Raw genomic sequence first — 27,931 nt, 5'->3', positions numbered from 1 at the left:
CAATCCTCTCCAGGGTGCGGTTATCCCTATTGCTTGTACACTTTTTTTCTAGCACATCTTTTCCTTCCCTTTGCCTCTCTATTAATGTGCTTGGACACAGAGCTCTGTGAACAGCCAGCCTCTTTAGCAATGACCTTTTGTGTCTTGCCCTCCTTGTGCAAGGTGTCAATGGTCGTCTTTTGGACAGCTGTCAAGTCAGCAGTCTTCCCCATGATTGTGTAGCCTACAGAACTAGACTTAGAGACCATTTAAAGGCCTTTGCAGGTGTTTTGAGTTAATTAGCTGATTAGAGTGTGGCACCAGGTGTCTTCAATATTGAACCTTTTCACAATATTCTAATTTTCTGAGATACTGATTTGGGGGTTTTCATTAGTTGTCAGTTATAATCATCACAATTAAAAGGAATGAACACTTGAAATATATCTGTGTGTATATCTGTGTATGTCTGTGTGGAGTGAATGTATACATTATACAAGTTTCACATTAGATTCACATTACACATCACACAAAAATAATGCGGATTCCATTTTATTTTTTTTATAAGAACATATACCATTTAATATATATATATATGAACTCTTAGTATAGAATTTGATTGTTTTACAATACACAGTTAGAACTGGCCACAAAATAAAAATATCAGCTTTACAAACAAAGCAGCATCTGAATGAATGAAGAAATTAATAAATAAATAAATACTTTGGCAAGTAAATGTTAATAAATTAAAATAGGTTTGCAGCAGCTAGCATTCACAAAGAAACATCAATATTAAAAGCAATTCATCTTACCACATTCATGAAACAACACTTGTGAAGTATGAGGCAATGAATGAAAAGCATGAATGCTGGTGACTGAGACCAACATTAATATTCATTTAAGGGATTAAAAGCATACATATTGTGTGTCCTCACAAGCCTGAAATCTGCCAAAACGTCAAAACAGTTTCCCCCCATAACATGTCATATGCATGACATATAAATATGTCAGACTGTACCTCATTTTCATCTCTCTGTTCAAGTTCAAGTGGAATCAAAACCTTTCCTTTGGTCAGTGTGACTAAATATCATCACAGTCTCATCTGATCTTTCCTATTCATAATCATGTTCAAGATGAAATTAACATTTAATTCAAAAATCAGGCACCAGCCAATACAAGACAAAAAGTAAAGTTGATTAAACTGCACAATTTACAAAATATACAGTGGTTCACAGGATAATGAAAAACAACTTAAGACTATCAAATCAGGCTTGTTGCTTTATATAAATCTCCGCCCAGACATCCATAAGTCACTTAAATATTAGGTTATAATTTTACAAGTTAACATAATATAATCATCAGCCTAATCAAGTTGAACACAGTTTTTCTCTTAGTACGGTACAATTCACACAAAACAAATAGACATTATATTTGGCAGACAAGGCAGTTCAAGGACATTAAAAACACTGTTGGACGCTAAATCACTGACATGGTGCTAAAAGCTAAATTATTCATAATGTTGGGTGTTAAACATAACTGTAGATACGTTTCGGACTACAACCCAGTGTTATGATCAGTCAAACAGTGAAAGTGAATTTGATTTTGGGGTGTTGTATTTAGAGAAAATGAAAAGTCTGCTGACATTCTTTCCTTCTATAAGGGGCAGGAATTCGGGCACAACTTACTGATATATTTAAAGTTTAATCTTGTAGACTCTGACTATTAAAATAATTATCATCAACTATTATCACAATGTGTTTCTCATAAATATAGTCTCTGATTGAATTCAGCTCTGCATTTTGGCTTGAAATGTGCAACTAAAACCATCCATATCTCAAAATAAGAAAATTAAGTGCACTCGGATTAAGATTGACACTTAAAGAGATTTCTGGCAAAAATATTTTTAAATTATAGTAATAGTTTTTCAGATACATTTGTTTTCGCTTGAACATACTGACAAATATGAAGCATACTATTCTCATACACCTGTTGACAACACAAACAACATTGTGGATACAGTCGGTAAGGCTCATAGCAGCAATCGGTGATTGTAGAGGCTTTGTGTAGTGTGTGTGCGTATGTGTGCTCATATGTGTTTTACTCTTGTGCTGCTACAGCCATTCACACTTTACTTGGAAGGAAAAGAAGACAAACGGCACAATCACTTGTTCTCTATCAGCATCTGCACCTTGCACACCAGATCTCTGGCCAGGGTCAAAATCTGCTTTATGTTGTGGTGCTCAGCCATTTCTGAAAGACAAAGAAGCATGCACATTTTAATTTGGGAAAAAACAAAGGAAAAAATCTTTAAAAGTCCCTTTTATTGCAGGTGTTTGTTATAAATGCATAACTCAGACAGCATTATACAACTGTTGGCAGGCTGAATAGTGCTCCCAACGACAAGTAAACTGATCTTTAATGTGTAAAATTAGTGGATAAGAAGATATGCGTGTGAATTACGTCTGCTGCATGTTTTACCATTGAAGAACTTAATGATGTCAGTGAAGTCCATGTTGTTCTCCAGGATGATGTCCCTGTAGATCTCCACAAGTGCCAGGGCAATGAAAAGGACAAAGTGACTAGAAGAGACATACTTGGCCGCCCAGATGGTTTCCCAGACTGCAAACACATCATCGTACACCAGCTCTGGAAGAAAAAGAACATAAAGGAACGGGAGTCGAACCACGCCAGTGTGTGAGGGCTCGGATGGGAGGCGAGTTTGCAGGAAGTGGCGTTATCAGTGGAGAAATAAGAGTGGAAGCAGGTGTTTGCTGGGGTGGGAGAGAGAACACACTGACATACCCTGGTGAGAAAGTTTTCAGAAAACACGATGGTCCATAGTTGAAACTTCAGTTTAAATGTAATTAAATATAAAACCTATCCAACGCAGCAGCAGTTCATGCCAATTATGTCATAAGCAACTCCCAGGAAAGGTTTTCCAAAAATATAACTGACTTCTAAATCCTTTCCGAGCATTAATAACTTCATGCCTTGTTAGCAAGCTGCCAAGTGGTTTGGCATTTTATCCACAAACAGGGATTAAAGAGGAGTCAATCTCCTACCCCTCTAATTGGCACAAACTCTTTCGCACCACTTTACCTCTCTTGAAGTCTAGTAGAAACCAGCGGTAGCAGAAGTAGAAGTGCGTGTAGTCTCCGTTCTGGTGCATCAGCTCAAACAGCTCAGAATCAAGGATCTACACAAAGAGGGGATCAGAGGAGATTCAGGTAAAATATATAATGAGACTGGCTGTGGAGAAAAAGTGTGAAAGTGTGGGACATTTGTGAGTATTGAGTGGTTTTAGTGCTGGCTGCTACAGTGTGTGTACAGACTGGTGCTGTGTCACCTGGATTAGAGAGCGCATGTTGGCAAAGTGAGTGTCCATAGCTCCTCCATGTGGAAAGTTTTGATTCATTCTCTTCATGAGCTCAGTGAAACAGCTGAAGGCCAGGGCCTCTGAAAGGAGGAAACAAGGGAGCCGTAGCAAGAAAGTGAGTGGGCAAACTCTTCTCTGTTGTTTAGTCAATAACTGTAAAAATACACCAAATGTCAGAGAAGAGGGCAAATAAGAAGTGATTCAGAGAGTTGACTCACCATCATCCAGAATGACTAGAAGTGGAGCCAGCAGATCACACATGCCCTGTACGTAACCGATGTCAAGGTGCCTCCAGATATAGCTGAAAATATACAACCAAGAGAAGTGACCTTGACTGATCTCAGCTCTTTTTATCTGCCAATCTGAGTCATACACTGCTGTCCAGATTAAGTAGTAATTCCACTTTTTCTTCAACGCTAAAGATACATTTTTGAAAATAAAATTCACCATTTATCAAGGCAACTACTGTATCAAGTGCAAAAATCTATATAAAGATTCATGTTTACATAATTAGGTTTCTCTAATGTTTTACACATTATAATACTTTTCTTGTCCTAGGAGGTTCTAGGCACATATTTTTCCTATTATAGGTGGCCCTTCAGTTGTGCTTTTGTGAAGGTGCATGGGGGTGAAGTTGCCTTTGTTTAATTTAATAATAATTTTACCTGCACATGATGTTGCGCAGTTTCTCCAGATTGGCAGGAGTGAAGTACCAATAGTTTCGGTCACAGCGCTGGACATCCTTTTCGATGCGGTGTAGATTTAATGTGTACAAGTCCAAAAGCTCTTGCTGAAACAAACAAAACAATGAATAAATTAAACAAGCTCATTATATGGTTGGTTTGATTTGAGGATGAATTCATTTAAAAAAAAAAAAAGTGTTACAGTGAAGGTACTCCCAGCAGATTCTTGAGAGGTCGCTTCATTCTTGGTGTTTTCAGACCCGGCCAGAGAGTCAAAGTTAGAGTAAAGGCTCTCCATCTCCGGCTCCTCAGACAGGATGGACTCTGTGCCCTCTGGACTGGGCTTTGCCTGCTCCTCCTCCTGCCCGAGCTCCACGTGAGGGGCCGAGTCGTCAGAGAAAGACGATGCTTCACAACGTCCCTTCCTGCTCCAAGGCATCATGGAAACTTTGGCTTTGGGGATCTCCTCCATCTCTATGGCTGAGGGAGATTCATCGGATTCAGTCTGAGCCTCGTCTTTCTGAGAGGCAAAGTAGGCTTCTCTTGTTCTCGAGACCTCTGCGTCTGCTGCGAAGACAAGGTTCTTTTCAACTGCGGGAGCCACAGGATCTACAGATACATTTTCTTTCCTTTCTGCCAATAAAATCTCTGGTGGTTTACTTGTCTTTGATTCGTCCATTTCCTTCATCTTTTCCATGTTAGTTTCTGAAGGTTTCTTGAGGTTTGATGTTCCCTCGACACTCACTTCTCCTTCTTTTTTAAGACTTTGCTCAACGAGTTCTCCTTTTGATTCTGTAGCAGCTGCTGATACCATTATAGCATCCTCATCAGACACTGACTCTAAAGATTTCATTCCTTTTAAGTTTGCCAGTGCATCCAGATCTGTATCTTCTGTTTGATTTGCTCCAGACTCATCAACAGTTTCTTGTGTTATGGGTGGCAGACTTGTCTCTTTGTTGGCCTTCACCAGCCCTTCCTCCAATGGTTGGATCATGTTGTCACCTGTTCCCTCAGTCTTGGTATTTTCTGCCATTTTGGTCACATCAGGTGCTTTCTCCTCCTCCCCCTCTTCTTTGTTCCTCACTTCACCTTTCACCTGGCTGTCAGTTTCCTCTGCCAGCCCTTCACTCTCTACCGCTGCAGGTTTGACGAGGCTCTGAGGCTGAATGCCTGCCTGAGGGACAGCTGTAGATCTTGGGGCTGTATCAGGTGCAGCGCTGTCCTCTGTGAGTGAGCCGTCTGACAGGCCGGAGGTCACGGAGAAGTTGCGGGACGAGGGATGCCCAGAGTCAGGAGAGCTTGTCCCGTTCTGCAGAGCTCCATTGGGCATCTTTGGCACCTGTTTGGCCTCTTCGTTCTTGGGCTCCATCTCAATCTGTTCCACCTCCTCTACGGACTCAAACACCTGAAAGAACAAGCCAAAGGGAAGCATGCTACTCCAGGGGAAGGGGTGGGAGGATGTGAAGAACTAGGGGAGAGAATGCAGGGATGAGGAATATTGGTTCAAAAAGTACACATCACATGCATGACTTTATTCATATATTGAGACATGTGTCATAAAATGTTTTATTATTATAACTGTAACAGAAGTGCTGTTTAGTTTGTTTCCATTTTTTAAAGACCATCTACGCTAGACTCTAATATGGTGAGTTTTTCATACCTGTGTGCTGCTGCTGGAGTCACTCTGCAGGTGAGCCAGACTCTGCCTGTCTGAGCTCTGGGAGGACTGGGACTGGAAGATATTATTATATAAGAATATTGTTCGTATGTTGGCTCATGCTGTGCTCACATTAAAGGGAAACTCAGGTGATTTAGTATTGCACTTTTTTAAAGTTGAAGGAAAATAGAAAGGTAAAAGGTTCCTTCCATGAGTCAAGCTCCAAAAATGCTGGATTCTACATTTTCCATAATGCAACCAATAGCTTTTCTTTAGACCTTCTAAGCCTAGTAAATCCCCATGTCTTTAGAATGAGTCTTCTATAATGCAGACTATAAAACAGAGCAATCCCTCCAGAGCTACAGAAGTTATACAACTGTTTTCACACGCTGGTAAGTACTGCTCATAGCTGATAAAACCGAGCACATTTATCTTTTTTATACTGTAAATTTTCTGTACAAAGTCCTGATCGAGGACACAACAGCCAATTCCTTTTCAGGGTGTCAGGCTAGATGTGTGCACACTGTCTAACGAATGACAATGAATGAATAAAAGTGTGTATTACTGCTTCACCTCATTGCTGACGGTGGAGTCATGGTGGATCATCTTCTGACTGGTACTGTCCATGCTGGCTCCAGAGGAGCACTTCGCTAGTGCTGCGGCATGCTGCTCCTTCTCCCGCTGGCGGACAATCTCCTCACAGTCGAGCCACTCGCGCATGGTCTGCTGGTAGCACACTCTGACCTGTTCATCCACCTGGAATGAGCGGTGAGGGATCAAGGGTCAGTACTTCAGGCGGAAGACGCTTTGGAAGCAATAATTGTCTGAATGACAAACCTCCTTTCTCTCGGCTTCTGACATCCCAAACTGATAATGACCTAACAGGAAAGGCCACACCTCTTTACGCAGCGAGGCGTCCACACCACCGAAGTACACCAGACGAAGCAGCTCCTTCTCCTCGTATGCCTGAAGACACAAGACATGTCTGTCAACTCAGGCCTTGCTTTTTGGCCCCTTTTTCCCCCTTCATATAAAAAGACATTCGCTGTATTAACAACACGGCAGCCTGTAGACAGAGACATCATAGTAGCTTTTACTCTGTCAGTGCAGGAAATGATTAATGCATCCAAGAGGGTGGCAGATGTTGAAGACTACAGGCACTGTTGCATCTCCCAACTGTCACTGTACAGCATATATGTGCTCATTATTTTGAAATTTACTTCACAGGAAGATAAATAAAAATTCCCTTCAGTAAGAGTAAGAACATGTCCACAGCGGTTACTCATCTAATAATCCATTGCTGTATAAAACATTTAAAGGGTAAACTTGTGTCCCTCCATGTATGTTCCATTTTGATTTGAGTCCTATAGGTAACTCAAATGTAAATACATTAATACCTACAATCATTTAATCCTTATAACTTCAACCACTTTAAAATATAAATGGTTAAATTTATAGTGTCTCAAACTCTATCCACTTATCATGAGATGCAATTGTTAGGTCAAGAAAAAGCTAGTAAGTGGACCTTCTTTTGTCAAACTACTGTTTCCATGGTCAAGAATGAACTGTTTTCTCTTTAATTGTACTGTATCGGGGTTATTGGTGGTTACCCCAATAATCATCAAATATCCATCACATTAATCTGAGACAGACAGGTCCATTAGTCATGCTTCATGCCGTCTGATGGTGTGAGACTAATGGTGTGAGCCACATGATTAGCAGAGGTTGAATATGGATGAGACAGAAGAGTGATAGAGTGAAAGAGAAAGCCTGGGAGTGGACATGCATGCATGCATGGTGTGTGTGTGTGTGTGAATGGCATACTGTCAGCAGCAGTGTGAAGTTTGTGTTGCAGTGCTGTGACACCAGCGATGCTTACTGTGCAGTCCTTGAGGAATGTCTGCCACACGTCTGTAGTGAGCCCTTTGTAGGCATCGCGCGGCACGTTGGGTGCCACAATGGTGTGATTGACGAGAGCGGAGAGGTGTGTACGCACAGTGGACAGGTGACGGCAGTATGCCAACCCTGGTTGACAATACAGTTGATTACTTTATGCATCTGCAGATGTTAGTGATGATTAAAATGTTGTTTTATGCATCATTTACTACTTCTTGAAACACATTTTCATAGGGAATGTGAAGATATACTAATATTTAAGGCTTTTCAGTGTACACAATAAGTAATCACATACAGCCATAAAACGCCCGAGAGATGATCTGATACTTCATGTTGTCGCACAGCAGCTTCAGAGGAGCCCTGCAGGAAGATACAGCACAGAGCATTTCACTTATGTGGAAGAAACACTAGACATTATGCAACTATCCTGTTTTCTAAAGGACTATCATTAAACTAATCATCTGGTGCATGAGAAGTTATTCATATTGTCCTGAATGTACGAGATACTGTATCTAATGAAGAGTTTATTACAGTGTTGGGGCTAACCTTTTATCATTCAAATGACTGCCTATTGTGCTGCCTTATGGAACAAATTAGCCCAATGGCTTTGTTCATAGCCTCCAACCATTTTATCTGCTTTGCTTATCACCTAATTTTCCCAACACATTCTCATGTCAGTGAAGCAAATGTCACACAATTGTCTTCTGGGTAATTGCTAGGTTCCTGTAATTTTGCTCCCTTCCCAGTTTCATCTGTATTGTTGAGGATTTCTGGTTGGCACCTCTGTAGCCTTCAGCAGTTTCCCTGTCATGATGGAACACAACACAGCCTAGCTTCAAGTGTGTTTATTTCTCACCTCTCATGGTTACAGCCCTTGGGTGTCGCCCCGTCAGAGAAGCTCCGCTGAGAACAAGAGGAACACGACGGCTTCCTGAGAGTGGGATGCCACAGTGTAGCTCCCTGATCCATCAAGTCTGGAGGAGTCACTGCAACATGCACATGCACACAACCATTGTCACTTAAGCATTATGCTGCTCAGGCTTTCAAGAACAATTACATTTGCACTTTGATGATTTCAACACAGCTGGAACATTTCGCATAAGCAGAATTATGCTGATCAATCGTCATCTGCTGAAAGCACTTCAGAGCAGAATATGTTTGTATTTGATTCCTGTTAGAGCAAAGATATTGACAAAAACATTTATGCAATCTGGAATTGATGAACAATTTGAAAGCATGAAGCCATCATTTTCAATTACATTATTATAGAGAGAAAGATGACTTGAGCAAGAGCCTTTCTCAGTTCAGGAGCCATATTTGCTAAATCAGTCGGCTGTTAAAAGGTAATTGCGCTGGAATGCAGGAAAAAAAAAGGAGTGAACAGGTGGCGGGGGGTGGGAGGGCATTTAATAAAAGGACACATCCATAAACTTTGCCTGAGGTGCAGGACAGGCCAGGAAGATATTAGATGCAGGGAAAGCAAGGTAAGCTGACAGACGGACAGAAGAGCCGAGGTGTGACAGTGTTACAGGTGCTTCCTGTGAGTGAGGGGGATTCTCCAGGACAGCTGTGAGACCTCTTGGGTACAACCAGGGTCCCTGTTATGGAGGGGGACTGTCCACTCAGTTGAAGGGAGAGGGAGGAGGTCAGATGGGAAGGATGGGTTACAGTCACTGTAACAAACAACGAGTAACATTCTCATAAAAGTGCAACAATCTGGAGAGGCCCATGGGCACTGCTCATATTAATTTGCTTCCCTAGAGGGAATCTCACCAAACTCTGACTGGCTGTTTGGAAAGAGGATGCGGAAGACGTAGTCTGTGGCCTCGTCCTCCTCCTTATCTGAGACCGACTCTGAGGATCCAGATCCCTGAGGAACCCTGTTCCGCAGCTTAGGAAACACCTTTCCCTGCAGTGAGAATATAGGTGTTATTTAACTAATACCAACAACAACAACAACAAAATCTCAGCTGTTAGAGCTCAGCTAAGCAATCCATGTGAATTAAAGATGATGAGTGTCTGTTTGCTTAAGCCTATTAATAGTGGCTGAACACGCGTAGGTGGTTTCCATTATTCAGTTTAGCTGCAGAAAAAACGCCACTCACAGTCCAACAAAAACACCCATTCATTAAAACAGACACTTCTTGTGTGGCGGTGCAGAGACATTAATAAGCCACGCATTCATCAGTATCACGTCAACCTATATTACCACCAGGCAGTGAAAGTGCAATTCTAAATCCAAATGTCTTTTTTATTGATTTATTGATCAGATAAAGCTGATTTGGCATTTTGGTGCACTTTTACTAAAACAATGCCCAATATGTGTAATCTGGATCTGAAGTCAGGGAGCAACACCAACAGAAGCCCTCCTGCGCTGACCTTTCCCCTCTGGGACCAGAGTGGAGGGTCCAGCTGGCCGTGGGGAAGCAGGCCATTCTCCAGGCAGGAGAGGAACTGCAGTAAGTGGCCTCCTCTGGGGAAGCGAATAGGGGGTCTTTGGATCCCATCCTGACTGACCAGCACCACCGTCCCCCCACTGTCAACTAGAGGAGGCACACAGGGATGATATATTAGTTTAATTATTCATGCCATTTTATTTGACACCTGTTCACTTTGCAGACAAATTAAACACAAACACTGAGATAACAGTGCAGTATAATGGTAAAGAAGGTTTGTGTGGACCCACCTTGTTGGTGACAGTGCAAGTATACTATCTCCTCTAGAGGGATCGTCATGGCATAGTCCCAGTATACACTGAAAAAAAATATAAGTATTTAAGAAAAAGAAGCCAGACTAGTCTTAGCATCATATTGGGTGGCTCACCAGCTAACAGTGAAAAACAAGTCCATAGGGAATGCTTATGTATTATCTGTGCGAGTCAAAATCTCAAGGAACATCCCTTCTTTTCTTTTGGGGGGGGGGTATTTTCACCTCTAAAGGACAGTTTGACAGAGGCAGACAGGAAACATGGGGAGAGAGGGGGAAGGGGGAACCCAAGAGGCGATGCTGAGGTTACATGGTCTGTAACCACTCAGCTACCAAGGTGCTCCAAGGAACATTCATTTTATGGCTAATAAAACAGAGTAGTCAAGAGTGTCCACACAGAGGAGCAGGAGCAGAGTTGGCTAATGCAATGATCAATCAGGCATGCAAAATGGTCAGGAATAAAAAAGGTGAGAAGGATATGCAAGCAGAGAAACACACAGAGACAGTGTAAGAGTCTGTTTTTAAGCTTACATGTTGTATAGATAACATGCATTTGTCTACTGCAACAAGAGAAAGATACCGACACGCAAGGGCGTCACTTTGTGTTGAAAAGTAGTGGGGACATAAGGGTTCATGTTAGAGGTGTGATGATACACTGAGCTCACGAGATGTGGCGATGCACCATATTGCTGTCACGAGAACAAGATTTATTCTCTTTCCAAAACCTAAAATAAATCCAGAAAAATGTAGGCTGTGGGCTGTTCCTAATGTAATGTTAGTTAGCTAACGCTAGCTAACTTCCTACTGAATGTAACATTATAAATCCCTACTGTTCTGCTTTTTAACGATTGTAATAATGAATAGAGGCCTATCCAGATTTACAGGAACAGTGTTGATCCTTAATATCGTTGTCTTTTCACTTCGGTTGGCTTTAGCTTCTATCTTTAATTTTTTTTCCCACATCCATTTAAGTCAGTTTGACAGCCTGAATACAACCTTAAAATGCTTCTTTCTGAGATCGCTTTTCCCACCAAATTTGTCAATATTTACCTTATAATACAGTGATAAAAGTCTAACAGCTCCGACAGTTTGTCGGACTTAGCAACAGTAACTAAGGGGGCGTGGTATGCACAGGACCTTAACACCATTTGCTATTTTGAGAGATGTGTCTCAGTCAATAAACCATCTGCTGGCAGCTGGTGTGCTGACAATAAGCCTCATCAGATCAGCTGCATACTGAACCCCTGAGCCACGCACAAACACATTGCATTATTCAGATTCAACACCCCAGTGTTACACAAACAGCAGAGAGAACATGTAGAGAAATAAAGCAGTGTTTACATGTCTGCCAGGAAGAACATAACCTATTCTTAATATGAGAAGGATTACTTATATTATCAAACACAGGCTTTGTAGATAGACACAGTCACCAAAATCACAATCCATTTGCAACTGGATAATGTTGCACCTGCGTTCATAGTCCAGGTCTCCGACAGAGCCGTTCATGAGCTGGTTGGGCGTCCACTTCAGGGTCATGATGTCAGCATTCTGGTGCAGAGAGAGGTAACCCGGGATTGCCTCCATATCATCCCTCTGAAACAAACACAAGGATGGATGTTTTCATTTGATGCAATAACGGAGTATAGGTCTGGGTGCATAAGCCTGAAGAAGACTGTATGTATGCAGAGAAGGCGCAATGGATAAGACACATGCCTTTGGTGTGAGAGACCCGGGTTCTATCCCCCACTATGGCCCATCCACCAGTGCGTCCCTGAGCTCCAGAGGTGTGCAACCTCTGACATATATAGCAATTGTAAGTCACTTTGGATAAAATAATAAATGTAATGGAGAAGACCGCCTTGTCCATGCATTTATACAAATGCTAACACACATAAACAAAGGAAAGCAAGACTTTCAGGGTACTGTATAGACCGGCCAGGTTTGTGATGTGAAAGGATGAACAGTTAGTGTAAAACAACATTATGTTTTGAAAGCCACCCTCCTGATGCAACTGATTAGGCTATTTTAATCAATGATATTCCTGACAATTTGTGAAGCAGTTCAAGTAAGTTATAATCAACTATTTGCTTGCACCTCCACAATAAGTGTTTCACAGAATACTGTACAGCACTGCACTAAGACACTTTGGCCTATAATAAAAATTTAAAAAGTAAATACTCTGCTGCTGCATCCTTCACAAAACATTCTGTCTAAATCATGGGGTAGGATTTTAATTTAATAACTCAGACAGTTACCGGTTGTACAAGCACATTGTTTTTGCCAAACAGTAGGGTCACCCTGCTGTTTTGATGCAGGGACTCCACATAGTCACGAGCTGATGGCGAGGGCGAGGGGCGTTCATCCATGCTGCTGCTGGAGTGTCGCTTCTGAATCTGCACAGATCAGACACAAAACATATCAAATTACATAACAAACATTGTAAACCGGTGGTAGTAGCCATTTGCTGTGAATAAAAATGAGAAACAGAACATTCATTCATGTGCACCATTGCATCCACCGTTGTTCCAAAACATGAGCCTACTTTTGCTTGTAATACTCAAACACAAATACACATCACTGTGATAGGCTAGGTCGACCTGGTTCACAGAAAACTGAACAAGTGTCAAGGTCTCAGAAACACTCTGTTCTCTGGGATGCGCTGTGCGTCACCTTATGCAGTAATCTTAGCAGAGCCTCTTTAATCAGACAGACGGCATCTCAGAGGGGAATTTAACTGATCAGATGCAAAACTCTATAATATATGCTATGTGGGGTAAAACATAAAAAAAAGCCTGGCACTAATTCTGCATGATCATCTACTGTATTACCAGTTTTAATACTTACACACAGTGCAGGCCTCTTAGTGGGGGAATCCTGTCTGCTGTGGCCACCATGGATGCGATGTCTTTGCACCAACTCGTCAGCAGACGGGTCTGTCCAGAAGTGGTCAGCTGTCTTCATCTTTGTGTACTCCAATGCACAAGGTCCAACTGTCACAAAGAAAGTGCATAGTTACATAGTGCAGAGACTAACTATAAGAATCAGTTTAAAAGTGATCCACATCGGATTACCTTGAACACCCGGAGCTCAGGAATAGAATGAGTACATTTTTGTGTTAAAAGGTGGAGATGTACTACATCATGTGATCAACCTTTTGTTCCACCATAAAAAAAGGTAAAAAGATTTTTTTTTGATAGTTTAGAGTCATGGTTACCAACCTTTATAGCTTGTAACCCTTTGAAATACCGCTTGTTACAGGTTGTGGGAGTATTTTTCCCTTGCTAGTCTCTAGAAACAGTGTTTCTGGCTCAGGCCACTGGTGGGAAGCCAGTGAAGGATCATTTTCGTGTTGTTGAAGACTGGACTTTTACAGTTTAGCCTGCCAGCTTTATTTGCTTCAATCTAAAACTCCTCTGGTCAAGAGTTAGCAGCAACAAAGATTTCAGCATTTTCATGTAAACATAAGCCTGAGTTAGATGACTGCATTAAAAGAGACACATGTTTACAATGTCACATATAATTACCTAACAAAGAGGCAAGGATAGGTCCGTCCACAGGGTCCATTAGAACAGCCTCTTTCTCGTAGTATTTACTGGAAGACAAACGTGCACGGGGAATTTTGAGGGGAAACAGAGTTCTTGTAGCAAAAACAGTTATTGGCCTTTCTCAACTTACCAGCTGTTCTCCACCAGGTAGAGGACAATCTTGTCCAGCACCTTCTCAAATAGAGCCGTCCGGATCCACAGGCTCTTGACTCCCTGTGGGGTGAGGTTGGGCAGTCGGGGCATCTTGCGAAGGCTGTCTTGACTTTGCAAGCTTTGACTCCGTCTGTAGATGAGGAGAGTCAAAAGTTTTTAGATAAATAAAACATGTTTTTAAAATTCCCTTAAGTAAAACTGAATCTGCATGAAGCTAATGGCATCAGTGATTCATGACTCATAAAAGCCTATACACATGAATTATTTAGAAGCTTTTCATAATTAAAAATAGCCCTTCAAGTAAGCAGACAGCCATTTGTTTTCAGTGCTTTTGCTTGCACAAGGCTTTGATGTACGCTTTGAAGTACTGCTGTGATGTGTGAGAATGAGCTGTGACGTGTGCGTCTCTCACTTAGTCTCGATGATCTGCTCGAGCTCCTGGGCTTTCCTACACAGCTCCTCAGCCGGGGCGAAGCTCTTCCCCACCTTCATGAAGAGTGCCGCTATCTTGTTGCTACGTAGAAAGCCTGCTGCTCGTCGTTTCAGCCCATGCAGAACACATGCCTCCACGGCAGCTGTGTGGAGACAAACACATGGTTAGAATAAAGCTAAATATACTCTTTACCAAAGAGCACCATCCTTGTGCTATATGTCAGAACAGCATAATAATAAAAAGGAAACCAACAAAATAACAAATAATAATGCATAGCCCAAGCATAAAAAACAACCACATTTTTTTTCTATAATGCAAGCAAAATACACCTTGGCCCAACAAAAGTAGTTGACATATTTTCCTCAGGATTAAAGTGTTGCACAAACAGAGTGAACTTTTCATTCTCGGACTCTACGCTACGCAACAGGAAAACAAAAAAACACCATTACTTGTGTCCACTTTGGTTGTGTCACTTTATGTACCATGAAATACTTTTCTTGCCATTAAAAAGATTATACTGATGTTATAATAATATTTTTACCATTTCGTTATAAATTAAGTAGCTAATATAATTTTTTATTTATTTTTTGGCCACTTGGGGGAAGCATAACAAGCATTTGATATGTTAGGTTGTTGTGTCATTAGTAAATAGTTACCTATTTACACATCCAGCTGAAGAGGAGCAAAATTAGCATTCATTTGGAGTCATGTTACTGATTCCTAATAAATTGATAATATCATAGCTCTTTAAACAATAAATCAGTGGGCTGTAGAGCCAAAACAATCACAAAAGTCCTCCACGGGGCTTTCATATTACACAGAGTAATTTCACTCATTGTTAATATGAAAATATTGAATAGAGCAGCTTTAATTTGTAAAACTTGAGACAAAGATTTTGTGCCATAAAATGCAACTTTGTGACATTGGCACCTAATATTTATATTATTTTCCAAGAAATGTGGGTTTGTGGCACAAACCTCTTGTCTTACATAATAGCAGGTCATACATCCACTTCAAGTCAATTTTTTTTTTTTCAGTGGGATAATCCACTCAGTGTCAATACTGCTTTCCAGGGAGTCCAGGGTGTAATATTAAAAATAACCAACAGCAACATTTGTGCACAACATGCCAGTTGTCAAGTGAGTTTCATCCCCATCTGCAGTTCTGCACTGTGCATGTCTACTGTATTGATGTGTTTAATATTGTTTTGTGTATATAAGTGTAAGTGTAATATATCAATTTAACACTGCATTTAAATATGAAAGGAAGCATGTGGCAACTGGTACCATACACTTCTGTGTTCATGTCTTGAAACTGTGTCTGAATCAGAGAATATTACTCAGTACTACAGTATATAAAACTGTAGAAAACCATTCTGCTACATTTTTAGGAACAGTGTATTCACGGTCTGCTAAGTTGCACATTTCCTAAATGGATTTTCCAGGTGCCGTTGTTATTAATTCATGCCTTCACATAATCATCTTTGCATAAGCTGCAATGAGTGGAAACACAAGTTGATGACATGATGACACACTCGCACAATCACTCGACTGTGCAGAAAATCAGACATCCCTCATCTCTCCTGGGCCTACGTGGCAGTGCCTGGAGCTGTGTTGACATTTGGTTTCTCTTTCAGGACTAATCCTGTGGCTCTGTTCACATGGGGTCAGGGGGAAGGCCTGGGTTGCCATGGCAACCCCAGTTGACGGAGCGATCGAGCTCTGGGGAGAGACGACCGGAGGGAGGGGTGGCGGCGGCAGCAGTGGCAACTCATCAGCATCGCGATCTCTCTGTCTCAATCATCCCCACTCCTTCAAATGCAGCTTCTCTCCTGCCTCCATGCCGTCACACCTGTCACTTTCTCTGACACTGCTGTTAATATGATCACTGTTAACAGGGGTTTACTTCAACCTAGGCAATAAAAGTGCCACAGCCATCAACGTTCATTTATTCATTTTTTTAAATTAAACTATCTTCATCGTCTTTTCTGCACATTTGTTTCTTCTCCCTCTCTTCCTGGATTTAGTTCGTTATCTCTCTGTGCCTCTTTTTCCCCCTCCACATCATAATAAGGGCATGAAGCTAAATGTCAGAACAAAGCGTAACATGAAAAGGTCTCCAAATATAGTTCATCATCCTTACTCTCTCATCATTTCTGCTAACTAGTCTGAAATGCCAAAAGTGGAAAGATAGAAACTCCCAAACCTTTACATTTTGAAAGCTACTGTCTATCCATAAAGCTACAGAGAAAATCCCCCGTGTGCCACAGTATGTGCAGAGACAAAACTTCTCTGAAATAAACAACAGCACCAGTGGCAGCGTTACAACACACTTTGTTTATCCCACACTTGGGAAATTTGTTTATCACTGTAGAGCACATACAAATAAAACCATAAAGTGTTCAGTATGAGACACAAGGCACAGAGATCAAACAAGAATCAACTTAATTAGTTAAATTTGACCTGAACCGTTTTCCTACAACGTTATTCACAAACAACAGTTAAATGTGCACTGAAGAAAATGCGCATCATGCCAGTAGGATTAGTTCTTTGTGCAGTCACTCCTGGTAAAAACACAGTAAATTGCCTCTAATCATCCTGTATCTGTGGCAACTGATTGCATTAGCAGACAATGGACAGTGACACACAGAGCAGCCAAAGGCACCAACACAAGGTCTTAATATGGACAGTGCTGAAATATTAGTCATTAGGTCAGTATGTGGATCCTCCAAATATAATCTTGAAAAAGGTGTGAGCCGTTCTTCTTGACCATCAGCAAAACCGCAAAGTTGATACACAAGTTTGCAACTTTACATCAATACTTCTAGCGCCACCATCAGGCAAAAGTGGAAGTGGCTTTTTGATAAGGCTTCAGTGTGCATTTGTAAAGGTGAAATCAAACAAAGGGATTCACTGTTCTGTTCAGAGCTATTGAAATAATCAGAGTGACTGAGCCATTTAAAAGAATTGTTTTGACCTGTCATAACTGGTATGCTGAAACGAGGACTTTAACACACAGGGCTGGAGGAGGAAAGAAAAAAGGTGCAGTTTATAACTGGGTAAACTGAGGATTAAAAATTAAACTAAGGAAATACAGAACAGAGCTTCTAATCTATCAATAAAACTGTGGTTGTTTTTAGCTTTGTTGCGCTACTTTTGATCGCACTTGAACTCAAGTCAACAGTGGCGTTTTGACACACATTCCCTCCGTCTACATTTCAGCCTCTGCCCAGCCAGCTCATCAAAGTAGCCATGATGGTGGAGACTAATTGCTCCCCGGTGAGCTGGCCGAGCTCCTCTCCCAACCTCCGCTCGCTCTCATCTCTGAGAGCAGACCACAGCTGAAAGAGGACGTGCGGTAAAAGCCAAAATAAGGATCACAGGAGGAGTCAGGAGAAAGATGAATCTGGCAGACAACACACCGGGGAGATGAGAGGGTCATCCCAAGCTGCTACGTGTCCACTGGGACGTATGCTAGTAGTAGAACAAAGATAAGCTTTAGACTGACCGCCAGCTATTAAAACAGGCCATTAAATAATCCAACAGATAACGACCACACTACAGGTCAAGAAAACTGATGACATGCGACATGAAAGCAGTAATGCAAACACATAAAGCACGTACAATGCCCACAACACTGACATGTGTGAAGACTTTCCTTCACACTGTAATAAACACCTATGTTCTGTGACAAATAACCTTAAATAAAAGTTAAAAAAAAGATCTGGACTAAGCTGCGTTTTCAGACTGTGCTGTACACTATGAAATCCAAATTAGCTATACATCTTTACATCATGATGAGGTAGTGTGATCGCACCTCTACAGACTCAAGAAGCACACACATTTGATTGTGTATTCTACAATTTAATTTTCATTTCATTTCAGCACTTTGACCTTTTTCTGCCTCTTCAAAATATTTTGTTTCACTTTCTCACTTTAAAAAAAAACTTTTTTAAGGTCATATGTGTGTGAAATGATGATATACGTTACGAGTCACTGTGGCTCTAATGTCTATTTGTTTTCCTTTCTCACTATTCATTACTTATTACTAGTGGTGTCGCCCATCGCCTCACTAAGTCTGTGCAATGCAATGTGTGCCATTTGCACAACAAAATAAACCAGACAGGCCTATAGAGACCCAAATGTTTCTCCATGTATTTCGCTAGTGCATCTCCTTGTACATTGAAGACGACTCATTTATTCGCACTATTTTTCTATATGGTAGTGAAAGTCTGTGTCAAAGGAAGGTTTCATCACTGCTCCTCTGTTTCAACCACAAATACCTTTTCCTAAAATTCAGCGGCTTTCTGAGAGTCTCATCATATGAGTAAAGAAATTTGTCTGCACACATGGCTGCTAAATAGTAAAAATATCACATTTTCTGAAAGCTGAGAGTCATTTCATTCCCACTGAAATCCCCTAAAATATATCTTGTTACTGATTACAGCTCTGGGCTGAGCCAGATATTTGACAAGTGTGAGCGCCTGCATGTGGGCAGTGTGTTTCTCACTATATTAGAACCATTTGGAGGCAAGAACAATAACATTTGGTGAAATGTTATCTTAACTTCCTTCCCTGTTAAAGTTTTATGAAGCAAATATATTCTTGTTGTTGGACAAAGATCCTTGTCATAGGAAAAACCATCCAATAAAAAGGACCACCAACTTTACTCTATCTTCTTTGATTGTTGCCTCATAACCTACACTACTCCATGTAAATACATGTAAGTTGGCTTTGTTATGGCCAAATGTTGCTCGAATATACTGTACTGTATCTTGGTCAATAATTCTATATGCAAATTATTGTTGGTAATGGGGAATAATTTGTGTTCTATGAGATAGTTATAACTAGTTGTGTTTATTTGTTCTGATGTTACTGTTGAAATGTGGTTAACTTAGAAGGTCATCATTAACCATGCACATCCTAATGTAGAAGTCAGATGTGAAAAGCTCATTAGTCACCAGTTAGTGAAGGAAGGAAGTTGCCTCGTCCATAGACTGGCTCAATGCAACCTTCATGTTCATTTCATTTACATTCATTTGGTTCTGTTTCAGTAAGTTTGCCCACAAGGAACAAGGGAAGATTATTGCTGTCTACTTCGGGAGCTGAAATGTCAGAACAGTAAAACCTCTAACTTTATATTGGACTCTGAGTGACTTTGTGAGTAACCTTTTATTCTTAAAATGGCTGCAGAGTGGAACAGTAAGAGAGGCAAATGTGTCAGAACTACAGTATGACATCCAAGTGACTTAGCAGGACATTTTAACATAACATAACATTTTCCATTACAGTTTTTGTAATGCTTAACTGCATTTATATGTATTCCTTTATTTCTTCATGTATTTAATTTTGCCCTGTGACCAAAAATTGACTTGTTAGATGTATTGTGTTCTGTGTAAGACCAAAATAAGAAGAAAGAACATAATGAAAATGAGAAAGTCAATAGCGTAAAGTTAAAGAAAGCAATTCATGTCAAGAAAATCATCAATATGTTCTGATTCATCTAAAAATGAATCAGAACATATTTCCCCTCAAAGATAAGTATCATCTTAGTAGTAGTAGCATCTTTTACAGAAACAGATCCAAGACTTAACTGTGACAAAAGTAACTAAAGATAATGCTTGCAAAATGTCACAGTAACTTAATACTCAATAAAATAAAACAGACAACATTTCAATAAAAAACCCACTCAGGCTCTTTTCAGTGTTGCAAAATTGTTCAACTGTGTGATTCATTTGTATGTTTGGTTACTCACCACAAAAGGACACAATATGGCTGCTGTCTTCGTGAACAAATTTCCTGGTGACGGCTTCCTCCATAATTTGCTTCACCTGTCAATGACATGGCAGATGCTGGATGACTCATTCATTAACACAATGCCACAACTGACACTCGCACATGTCTGTGAAGGGGCTCGTTGGATAATTATGAGAATTTATAAAATAGAGGGTAAAATAGTGGGAGGAGAGTGCAGGGCTCAGGAGTGAACTGGGGTTGAAAAGTTGAAACGAGGAAGAAAAACGAGTGGGAAGAAGAGTGCATGTTCTGTTGGTTGGATGAGTCACCAGCTCTCATCCCAAGGAGCTCTACTGGGAAATGGAAGTGTTACATTGGGGTGGGGGTGGGGGTGGTGGTTGGCGTTCATCCAGCACAGACCCCCTTTTTCTGAACCCTTTCCAATCCTCAGTGGGAGCAGTTTGATTCTGTTGCGTCAAAAGCTGATGACATCCTATTCATGCAAACCCAAGTCAACTTTCAAAAAAGATGGAGAAGGTCAGACATGCTCACAAGGTAACGCTCATTAGTTAGGCTATGTCATCATGGCGATAGCTGACCTGACAACAGCTAGAGACCAATAGTTGAAACAACCAATAAATCAATCCCTCCGGTGGCTATGGAGACGTCCCTATGTGTGGGCACAGCTCTGCAATCTGCATAGAGAATATCAACCTCCGGACACAGCCACAGTGATAGCTGTAATTTCCTGTTGAAATGAGTCTGTCCACAACGACCACATTGCACCTTCTACACAAACACAGACATACGCTCACCAATACACACACACACACGCGCACACACACACACACACACACACACACACACACACACACACACACACACGCACACACAGCTATTCGCTCCAGGGGTTGAGGTTTCCTCTGCTCTATAACCTTTTTTCCAATCTACACTTTGATTCAATCCTTCAGTGGCGTGAGCAAATCTTTTCTCTGAGAGGCAGTTCAGCGGTCATGAAGCAGCCAGCTGTCTAACAATATTAGTTTTCTTGGTTTGATATTTACAGCTTGCTCATAAAATTTTCCGGGAGGAAGATATATTGTGATATGTGAATATAGAAGTAAGAACTAAATGTTAATAAGCCTTCATTTTCATTGTCAGAAGCAGAGGTAAGTATCAATCAGCAAAAAGACATTGCATCATCTTTCATATTTTGTAATCGTACTCTCAAAGTAATAAGTAATAACTGTCATAAAATATAGGGGGGTGAAAAGTGCTGTTTCTCTCAGAAATATAGAAAGTATGTAAAAGTATCAAGTAGCATACAATGGAGATAATCAAAAAACTACCTCAAAATTGTACTTGAAAGTTACTTCCCACCACTGGCAACTTTGTATTGTGATACCGATATATCATGTTGTTTCAGCAAATGTGATTAGGCAGCTATTTAGCTTAAAAATAACCAAATGTGAATGTCCAAATAAAACAGTTAGAAATGCCTGAAAAACAAACAAACAACCAACTTCATTAAAGTGAAACTAAAATCCTGTAAAACCAGAGATTTTTAAATGATAGATACTGTCACTCGAATAGTGATATAATAGTGCGAATAGTAATAAAAAATCCCTGAACCTACTTGTAAATCTAAAACACATATGTAAATGCAACCATATTCATCAGTCCATATGGAGTTCATAAAAGCAATGCCTGAACTAAGGGAGAACAATAAAAGAGACTATAAGGACCATGATTTAAGATTCAACAGTGAGACACAAAACAACTTGTTTTCCTGTGATGCTGCTGAGAAGAATCTGCCCACTGAGCACTGATTGCACCCTCGCTGTTTATGCAAGATAAGGACCCCAAACTGACTAATCTCTCACAAAAAAAGTTTACAAACACTTTGTACAACAATGCACCCAGACCCATGTCCCCCTGAAACATTTATATATTAAAAAACATCACTAATTAGACATCAGTCATTACACAAATCTGGCCCGTTCGCTACAGCAGCTTTGTTATCTTCAGCGTCAACAGAAATGATTCATGCTGCCAACACAACCGAGACAGTGCCAGTCTGATGTGATGCACACCCGCTCTGCTCATGATCACTTTTATATAAAACACACACACACACACACACACACACACACACACACACACACACACAGATAAAACACAGAGGACTTATGTGCACTATAGTTTTCTTTCTGAGTGCACCTGATACAGAAAGCTGATTGATTTGCCAGCTTGAGGACGCAGACTCCTCCTCGTGTTTTCTCATCTCTCTCATCTGGGTTACAGATCAGGCCTCCAAAGAATTTAATATGGTGACGTGTCTAAGCACAGACAAACGGCAGGTTTCTATGGAGACAGCATGTGTCGCACAGTGGATCACTTCCACCAAAGAAGATGTGTCAACAACATTCATTCATCTCTAAAATAAACAAAAATGACCGCAGCTCCCTAACTACAGTAATTAATCTAAATGTAGCGCCGCCATAATTTCACATATCATCCATCCACCGAGAGTCCTAGCGTGTTAATTTGGTATCAATAAAGCACAAATCTACCCCAAATGTACCATTTCGATTGAATTTTCACCACAAAATATATTCTCACCAGAAACGTATCTATCAGAGCAGCCCAGTCTGCTCAAACTAATCACTGTAGCTTGAAGGCATCAGCCAGTGATAAAAGATCTTCAGAGTATTCCAATTAACTCCTGCAACAGCAGAGCCATGAAATAAGAGCCAGAGAGAAAGCCCCATCCATTAACATCCACCCTTCATTATTCATCATCTCTGTGGACCACTGATGAATAAGCGGGGAACACGACAGGAAAAAAAGAAGAAGAAAAATCATCATTGGTTATGCTGTGTGTTAATCTATGCATACAGAGCTATATTTGATTTAAAGTTATGTATCGCAATTACACATTTGAATGATCAATTTCATAATGAATAAGCAGGCTCAAAAGGCAGTGACTCTGCCTCAAAACCAACACAACAGCTACACAGCCTTAAGTAGTTGACAAGGCAATCTAACCACAGGGTCCATTGAGTAGCTGTTCTGGAGCTTTTGATCAAATCACAGCTTCCTCATCAGATGATGTTGTCATGGAACTGTAGTTCTTCAAATTGCCATTTGTCCCTGAGCATTTTGAGGACTTCTTGTCCATGTTGGCTTAACCTTGTGATGAGATTGTTTTGTCAAGAGTGAAGCTCATACAATACAGAATCACCTGAGGTTAAGGTGGACCACAAAGCTGCTGATGTAAACAGCCAGAAGAGGCTCCACACTTACTACCAGTTAATTAAGTATTACCCTAACTCTCACACCAGCAGTGCCTTGTAGTTCAGCTGAATTAAAAGTAGTGTACAAACTCGTGTATTTGTATCAAACTTCTGATTCTGGCAGCAAACCATCTCTCTCAGTACAGCCAGCCAATCCTATCTCCTCCATGCCAAAACCTGATTATCAATACATTCACCTAGATAAAGTCAAATACAGTATAATAGTCAAAGTTTAGTGATCTCTATCAGCAACTATAACAATATTTGATGATTTCCCTGCGGTTTGTTCCTGCAGTATGAATCAACCCTGTTCTATCAACATGCTTCCAGGAATCATAAAAATCTCTATTAAGCAGAAAACACAGAACAAGTTGGGTGTATTGTCTTACACTCCACTGCCTGAAACCTCATCCTGAGCAAGCACTCAGCCTTAAAAAAAAGTGAAACAGGAAAGTAAATGGTGCAGATCTCTGTGGCGAGTTTTCTAATAGCACCCCCCTCCCCCCCTCCTTTAGCAAACACGGTGTGTATTTGTGTTTGCATGCACGTGTGATATACAAAAAGACAGAGGGAGGAGCACAATTCAGAGGCATGATCAGAGCAAGATAAAGACACAGGGACAGACTGAGAGGGGCTCTATATCAAAGCTAAGGCAAATAAGAGATCTCATTCAAACCAATTTTGTGCCAGAAGGTAATTCTGCTGCCACAGACGTCCGGCACTCTCTGGATAATGGCCCACATCCAGGTATGTCTGAGCAGCCTGGTGGCACATAACCAGCTGGGCAAGGATAGCGTGAAAACACACAGCATAGAGACACCATATGGTATAACCCACACAGAGAAATAATAATCATGAAGTAATGGGAAAATGGTACAAACAACAACATCTATCTTTCCAGATGAATCTGAAAAGCACCCACTAATAAATAAAAATTCTTTATCTCATCAAAATGAATGCTAATTTTAATGAAGTGCTATCTGTGAAAAAAGTGAGCTATCGTGCTGCGTTGTTGTTCCATCCACAGACTCCATCGGGCTGCATTTGCAGTAAACAGTGAACGAGCCACTGTGAATGAATCTCAGCGAGGCCGTATCAGCACTGAGGAGGCAGGTTTAATCATGGGAAGGGTCTGGTCTCACTGATAAGCCCGCGAGCAGGTCTCAAAACAAATCAGACCAATGTCTTTACGTTCCTCCTTTCACAAGAAGGATGTGATTTTTATCTTTCTTTGGCAGAAATAAAGTTGTGTAATTTATGAGGCAATCTGAGATGCAACTAATGAAACAAATCCATGGATTGTTAAGAGAATGAGGTTAAAAAGGTGGTCTGGACTGGGATAAATCTTCTCCTTTCTGCTCCATTAAAACTAATGTTAATTTTCCTCTGCTTCAGTTGAGTCTTTAAGCGACCAAAACCAACAATAGCTTAGTTTATGTTGGGAAGCTCCCGGGGCTGAAGGTGTTTACAGTAGATGTGTAAATGTAAAGTGAGGTGTTGGTGATTTTGAGAAAACCTTCCCTGAACAAACAAGGAAACAAACGCCTCAACAGGAGTGACCACAAAGTACACACAGGACAATGGAGGACAATGGAGACACAATGGAGAGACTCACACACAGTTTGCCCAGCTGATATTAAGCTTTCTTTTAAGTTATTATTATAATTCTTGGTCAATGTGAACAACAAAGGTTTTTTTTAAGTGGCGATAAACATCCCAAATTAAAACAGGTTTCACCACGCAAACTACTTCGTACACAGAAGTGAATACTACACATGAAAAAAGGTATAACGGTTAATAACTGTTAACTGTAAAGTTAGCTTCCTGAACAAAGTGACAAAGCTAACGTAAGCATGCAGTAACCTATATAGCTAAACAGTATGTAAGTTAGACAGTTCAGATAGAAGAGTGAAACAAATATGGTCGACATTTCTGACCTGATAATTGAAAATGCAATAAAATAAATATGTAAACTTTTATAAAATTGCAAAAACAACACAATGTAGTAACCTTACCTCAAATTACAAAACATTATGCTAATAACGTTAATCTCAAATCACTATAAAGTCGGTTAGGTTATCTTAACTGGATATTTCCTTCTCAATCTATACTGACTAACACCATTCTATATATTTACATGTAGCCTGTGCCTATATTAGCAAAACACATTCATTTCTATGTTTACAAAAGGATGGTCTGGTAGGATAAGTTTAATATATCCCATGGCCTCCTAAGAGGTTTCTTTTACAGCTAGTAATGCTTAGTGACTTCCCGCTTGCCTAATTGATTGCTTATGACAGGGTGTTTCTATGCAACTGATTTACATATTACTATAAGGTCTTTACTAAGGCATAGGATTTAATGGTGTAATCTAATTTCGTAAACCTCTCCCTTGAATCCAGACATTTGTAAGAACTTTTACACACAAACACAGTAATGGATTCATGATTAGCTGGTTCAACCAAATCCTGTGGTCTGAATGCAGTGGTTTACCAAGAATGTGGACTACTGATAGGCTGTGGCTACATTTGTAATTTTTTTTTTACAGCTACAACCCAAAAGTACTGGACTTCAACCTTTCACATCCGCTGTAGGGAAGTTTCATAAGAATAAGATTAAGCCCAGCAGGCCTTAAAAATGTGATAATATTGTGACAAAAAAAGCAGGTCCAGAAAAGGTTTTTTTATTTAGCTGGTGCGGATGGCTCTTTCATCATCTTGAGCATCTTTTCTTTAAACAATAAAAAGACATTAAAAGAAGTTAACAAATCATCATTCTTCCTCCAAATGGATGCTCATGCAGCTTGAGCTTTGAATCTCAGCGCCATTTGCTTGCATGAGAAAAGATGACAGGCTTATGTGAATGATTTCCCCTTAGTCAATAACATGTCATTCATGAATCCCATTTCCTTTTCCCAACATTTGGGACCCCCTGAGAAGAAATCTCAGTCAGGTGTTGAATGGCAGACAATCTAACTGTTAGTGACATTTAATTTCATCTCTGCTGACCTTTGGTCTTCTGTGTTACTGTAGTAACCCCAAACGATGATGAGTGACATGAAGGGTTGAAAACCTGATGAACAAACCTGCAGAGCTGCTTCCATATTTGTGTCTACTCACCACCATATAACGCATTACACACATCACACACACACACACACACACACACACACACACACACACACACACACACACACACACACACACACACACACACACACACACACACACACACACACACACACACACACACACACACACACACACACACACACACATACACACACACACACACACACACACACACACACACACACACACACACACACACACACACACACACACACACACAGTTTGTGTCTAACTGAAACCACCAAATGGCTTGGCAGAAGGCTGAAGGTTTGCTCTGCCATAACACCTCAAACACTGACTACGGATAATCTGCTTCTCCACCCGAATAATTATTGAACTGCATCACGAACACTCAGAAAGGGAACACCGAATAAGAGATGCAGACTTGTAAGAAACAACTTTAAAACAACTATTAATATTGTCTTATTTCATATGGTCTAGGCTTGTTTTCCAGTCTTTTCAAAGATGTTGATGAGCATCCAAGCCACCCATCTCAGGAAAAGAGAGAACATTGAGTACAGACACACTAAGTGTCACCCAGGTTTTGTTAGAGATCACCTGAAAAGCTTCCCTGAGTACAGGGTGAACTACACAGCTTCATACAAAGCAAGGTGTTTGTTTTTCCGACTCGATAACAGTTGAGCTGAAAACACCCACCTCCTTCTTGACGGTGCGCAGCAGCCTCTGTCGGGTCTCTGTCTCTAAAAACACAACACAAACAGTCCCACATAGGACGTTTATACAATTGCCACAACTTCACTTATTCTAGATACTCAAAAGAAGACAAATAGGATTCAAAATTATTAATCTTTAAGGGGTTTTATTTGCTCCCACCTGCCATTGTTGCCATGGATCCTGTCTCCTGTCTGCAAGCAGCACCCCTCCCATCAGCTGAGTGCTGCTCGTACACTGCGAAGTGGATCACGACTCCACCTCCTCACACACGCCTCTTAAAGACACATGCAGTGCTTCCATTGGGTGGCCGTGCATCCATACAACAGGCTTGTAATTGCAGTGAAGACGGGTTTCTAACATTAAAATCGGATTATGTTCTTTATGAGGTAGCCTGTAGCTGCCTACATTGTGAAGTTGTCCACAACATTGATTAAATTAGAGTTCAACTTATATACTTATAACTTATTTATCGGCCTAAATTTCACGAGTGCTGTGATCTTCCCATTGTAATGGAATCTTTTACCAAGAAATCATGTTATCAAGAAATGTAATGCATAGCCTATAGGACTAGAAATATAAAAACAAAACAGAGAAATGTCATAAATAGAGTTCGATTCATGTGCTTGTAAATTTCTGTGACATTGAAACCTTTTGTCTTTACGCCATCTT

At 40.6% G+C, this 27,931-nt stretch overlaps 1 protein-coding gene across 4 annotated transcripts; it reads right to left on the bottom strand.

The window, feature by feature from the left end:
- Positions 1 to 501: 501 nt before the first annotated feature.
- sgsm1a (small G protein signaling modulator 1a) lies at positions 502 to 27,485 on the bottom strand. Of its 4 annotated transcripts, none has more exons than XM_038703156.1 (26): positions 27,422 to 27,485; positions 27,245 to 27,288; positions 20,180 to 20,255; positions 14,405 to 14,567; positions 13,970 to 14,122; positions 13,819 to 13,886; positions 13,139 to 13,284; positions 12,550 to 12,687; positions 11,763 to 11,887; positions 10,275 to 10,342; positions 9,968 to 10,131; positions 9,362 to 9,497; positions 9,118 to 9,261; positions 8,445 to 8,574; positions 7,884 to 7,948; positions 7,572 to 7,717; positions 6,530 to 6,658; positions 6,266 to 6,448; positions 5,696 to 5,767; positions 4,238 to 5,503; positions 4,018 to 4,142; positions 3,571 to 3,653; positions 3,323 to 3,432; positions 3,076 to 3,172; positions 2,455 to 2,622; positions 502 to 2,226 (listed from the first exon to the last, which is right to left on the bottom strand). In XM_038703156.1, the coding sequence occupies exons 1-26, from the start codon at positions 27,435 to 27,437 to the stop codon at positions 2,138 to 2,140; spliced, it is 4,104 nt and encodes a 1,367-aa protein (XP_038559084.1). In that variant the 5' UTR covers positions 27,438 to 27,485; the 3' UTR covers positions 502 to 2,137. The 4 variants fall into 4 exon arrangements, with proteins under 4 accessions (XP_038559084.1, XP_038559085.1, XP_038559086.1 ...); XM_038703157.1 differs by having other exon boundaries at positions 503 to 2,226; positions 4,238 to 5,440; XM_038703158.1 differs by lacking the exon at positions 9,118 to 9,261 and having other exon boundaries at positions 503 to 2,226.
- Between the last annotated feature and the right edge of the window lie 446 nt (positions 27,486 to 27,931).

The sequence above is a fragment of the Micropterus salmoides genome, unplaced genomic scaffold (assembly GCF_014851395.1).
Source record: "Micropterus salmoides isolate LMB-PRFRI ecotype aquatic unplaced genomic scaffold, ASM1485139v1 Ms_hic_scaffold_7, whole genome shotgun sequence".
Classification (NCBI taxonomy): domain Eukaryota; kingdom Metazoa; phylum Chordata; class Actinopteri; order Centrarchiformes; family Centrarchidae; genus Micropterus; species Micropterus salmoides.
The sequence above is the reverse complement of the archived record's forward strand: the minus strand, read 5'-3'. Positions and strand labels throughout refer to the sequence as shown.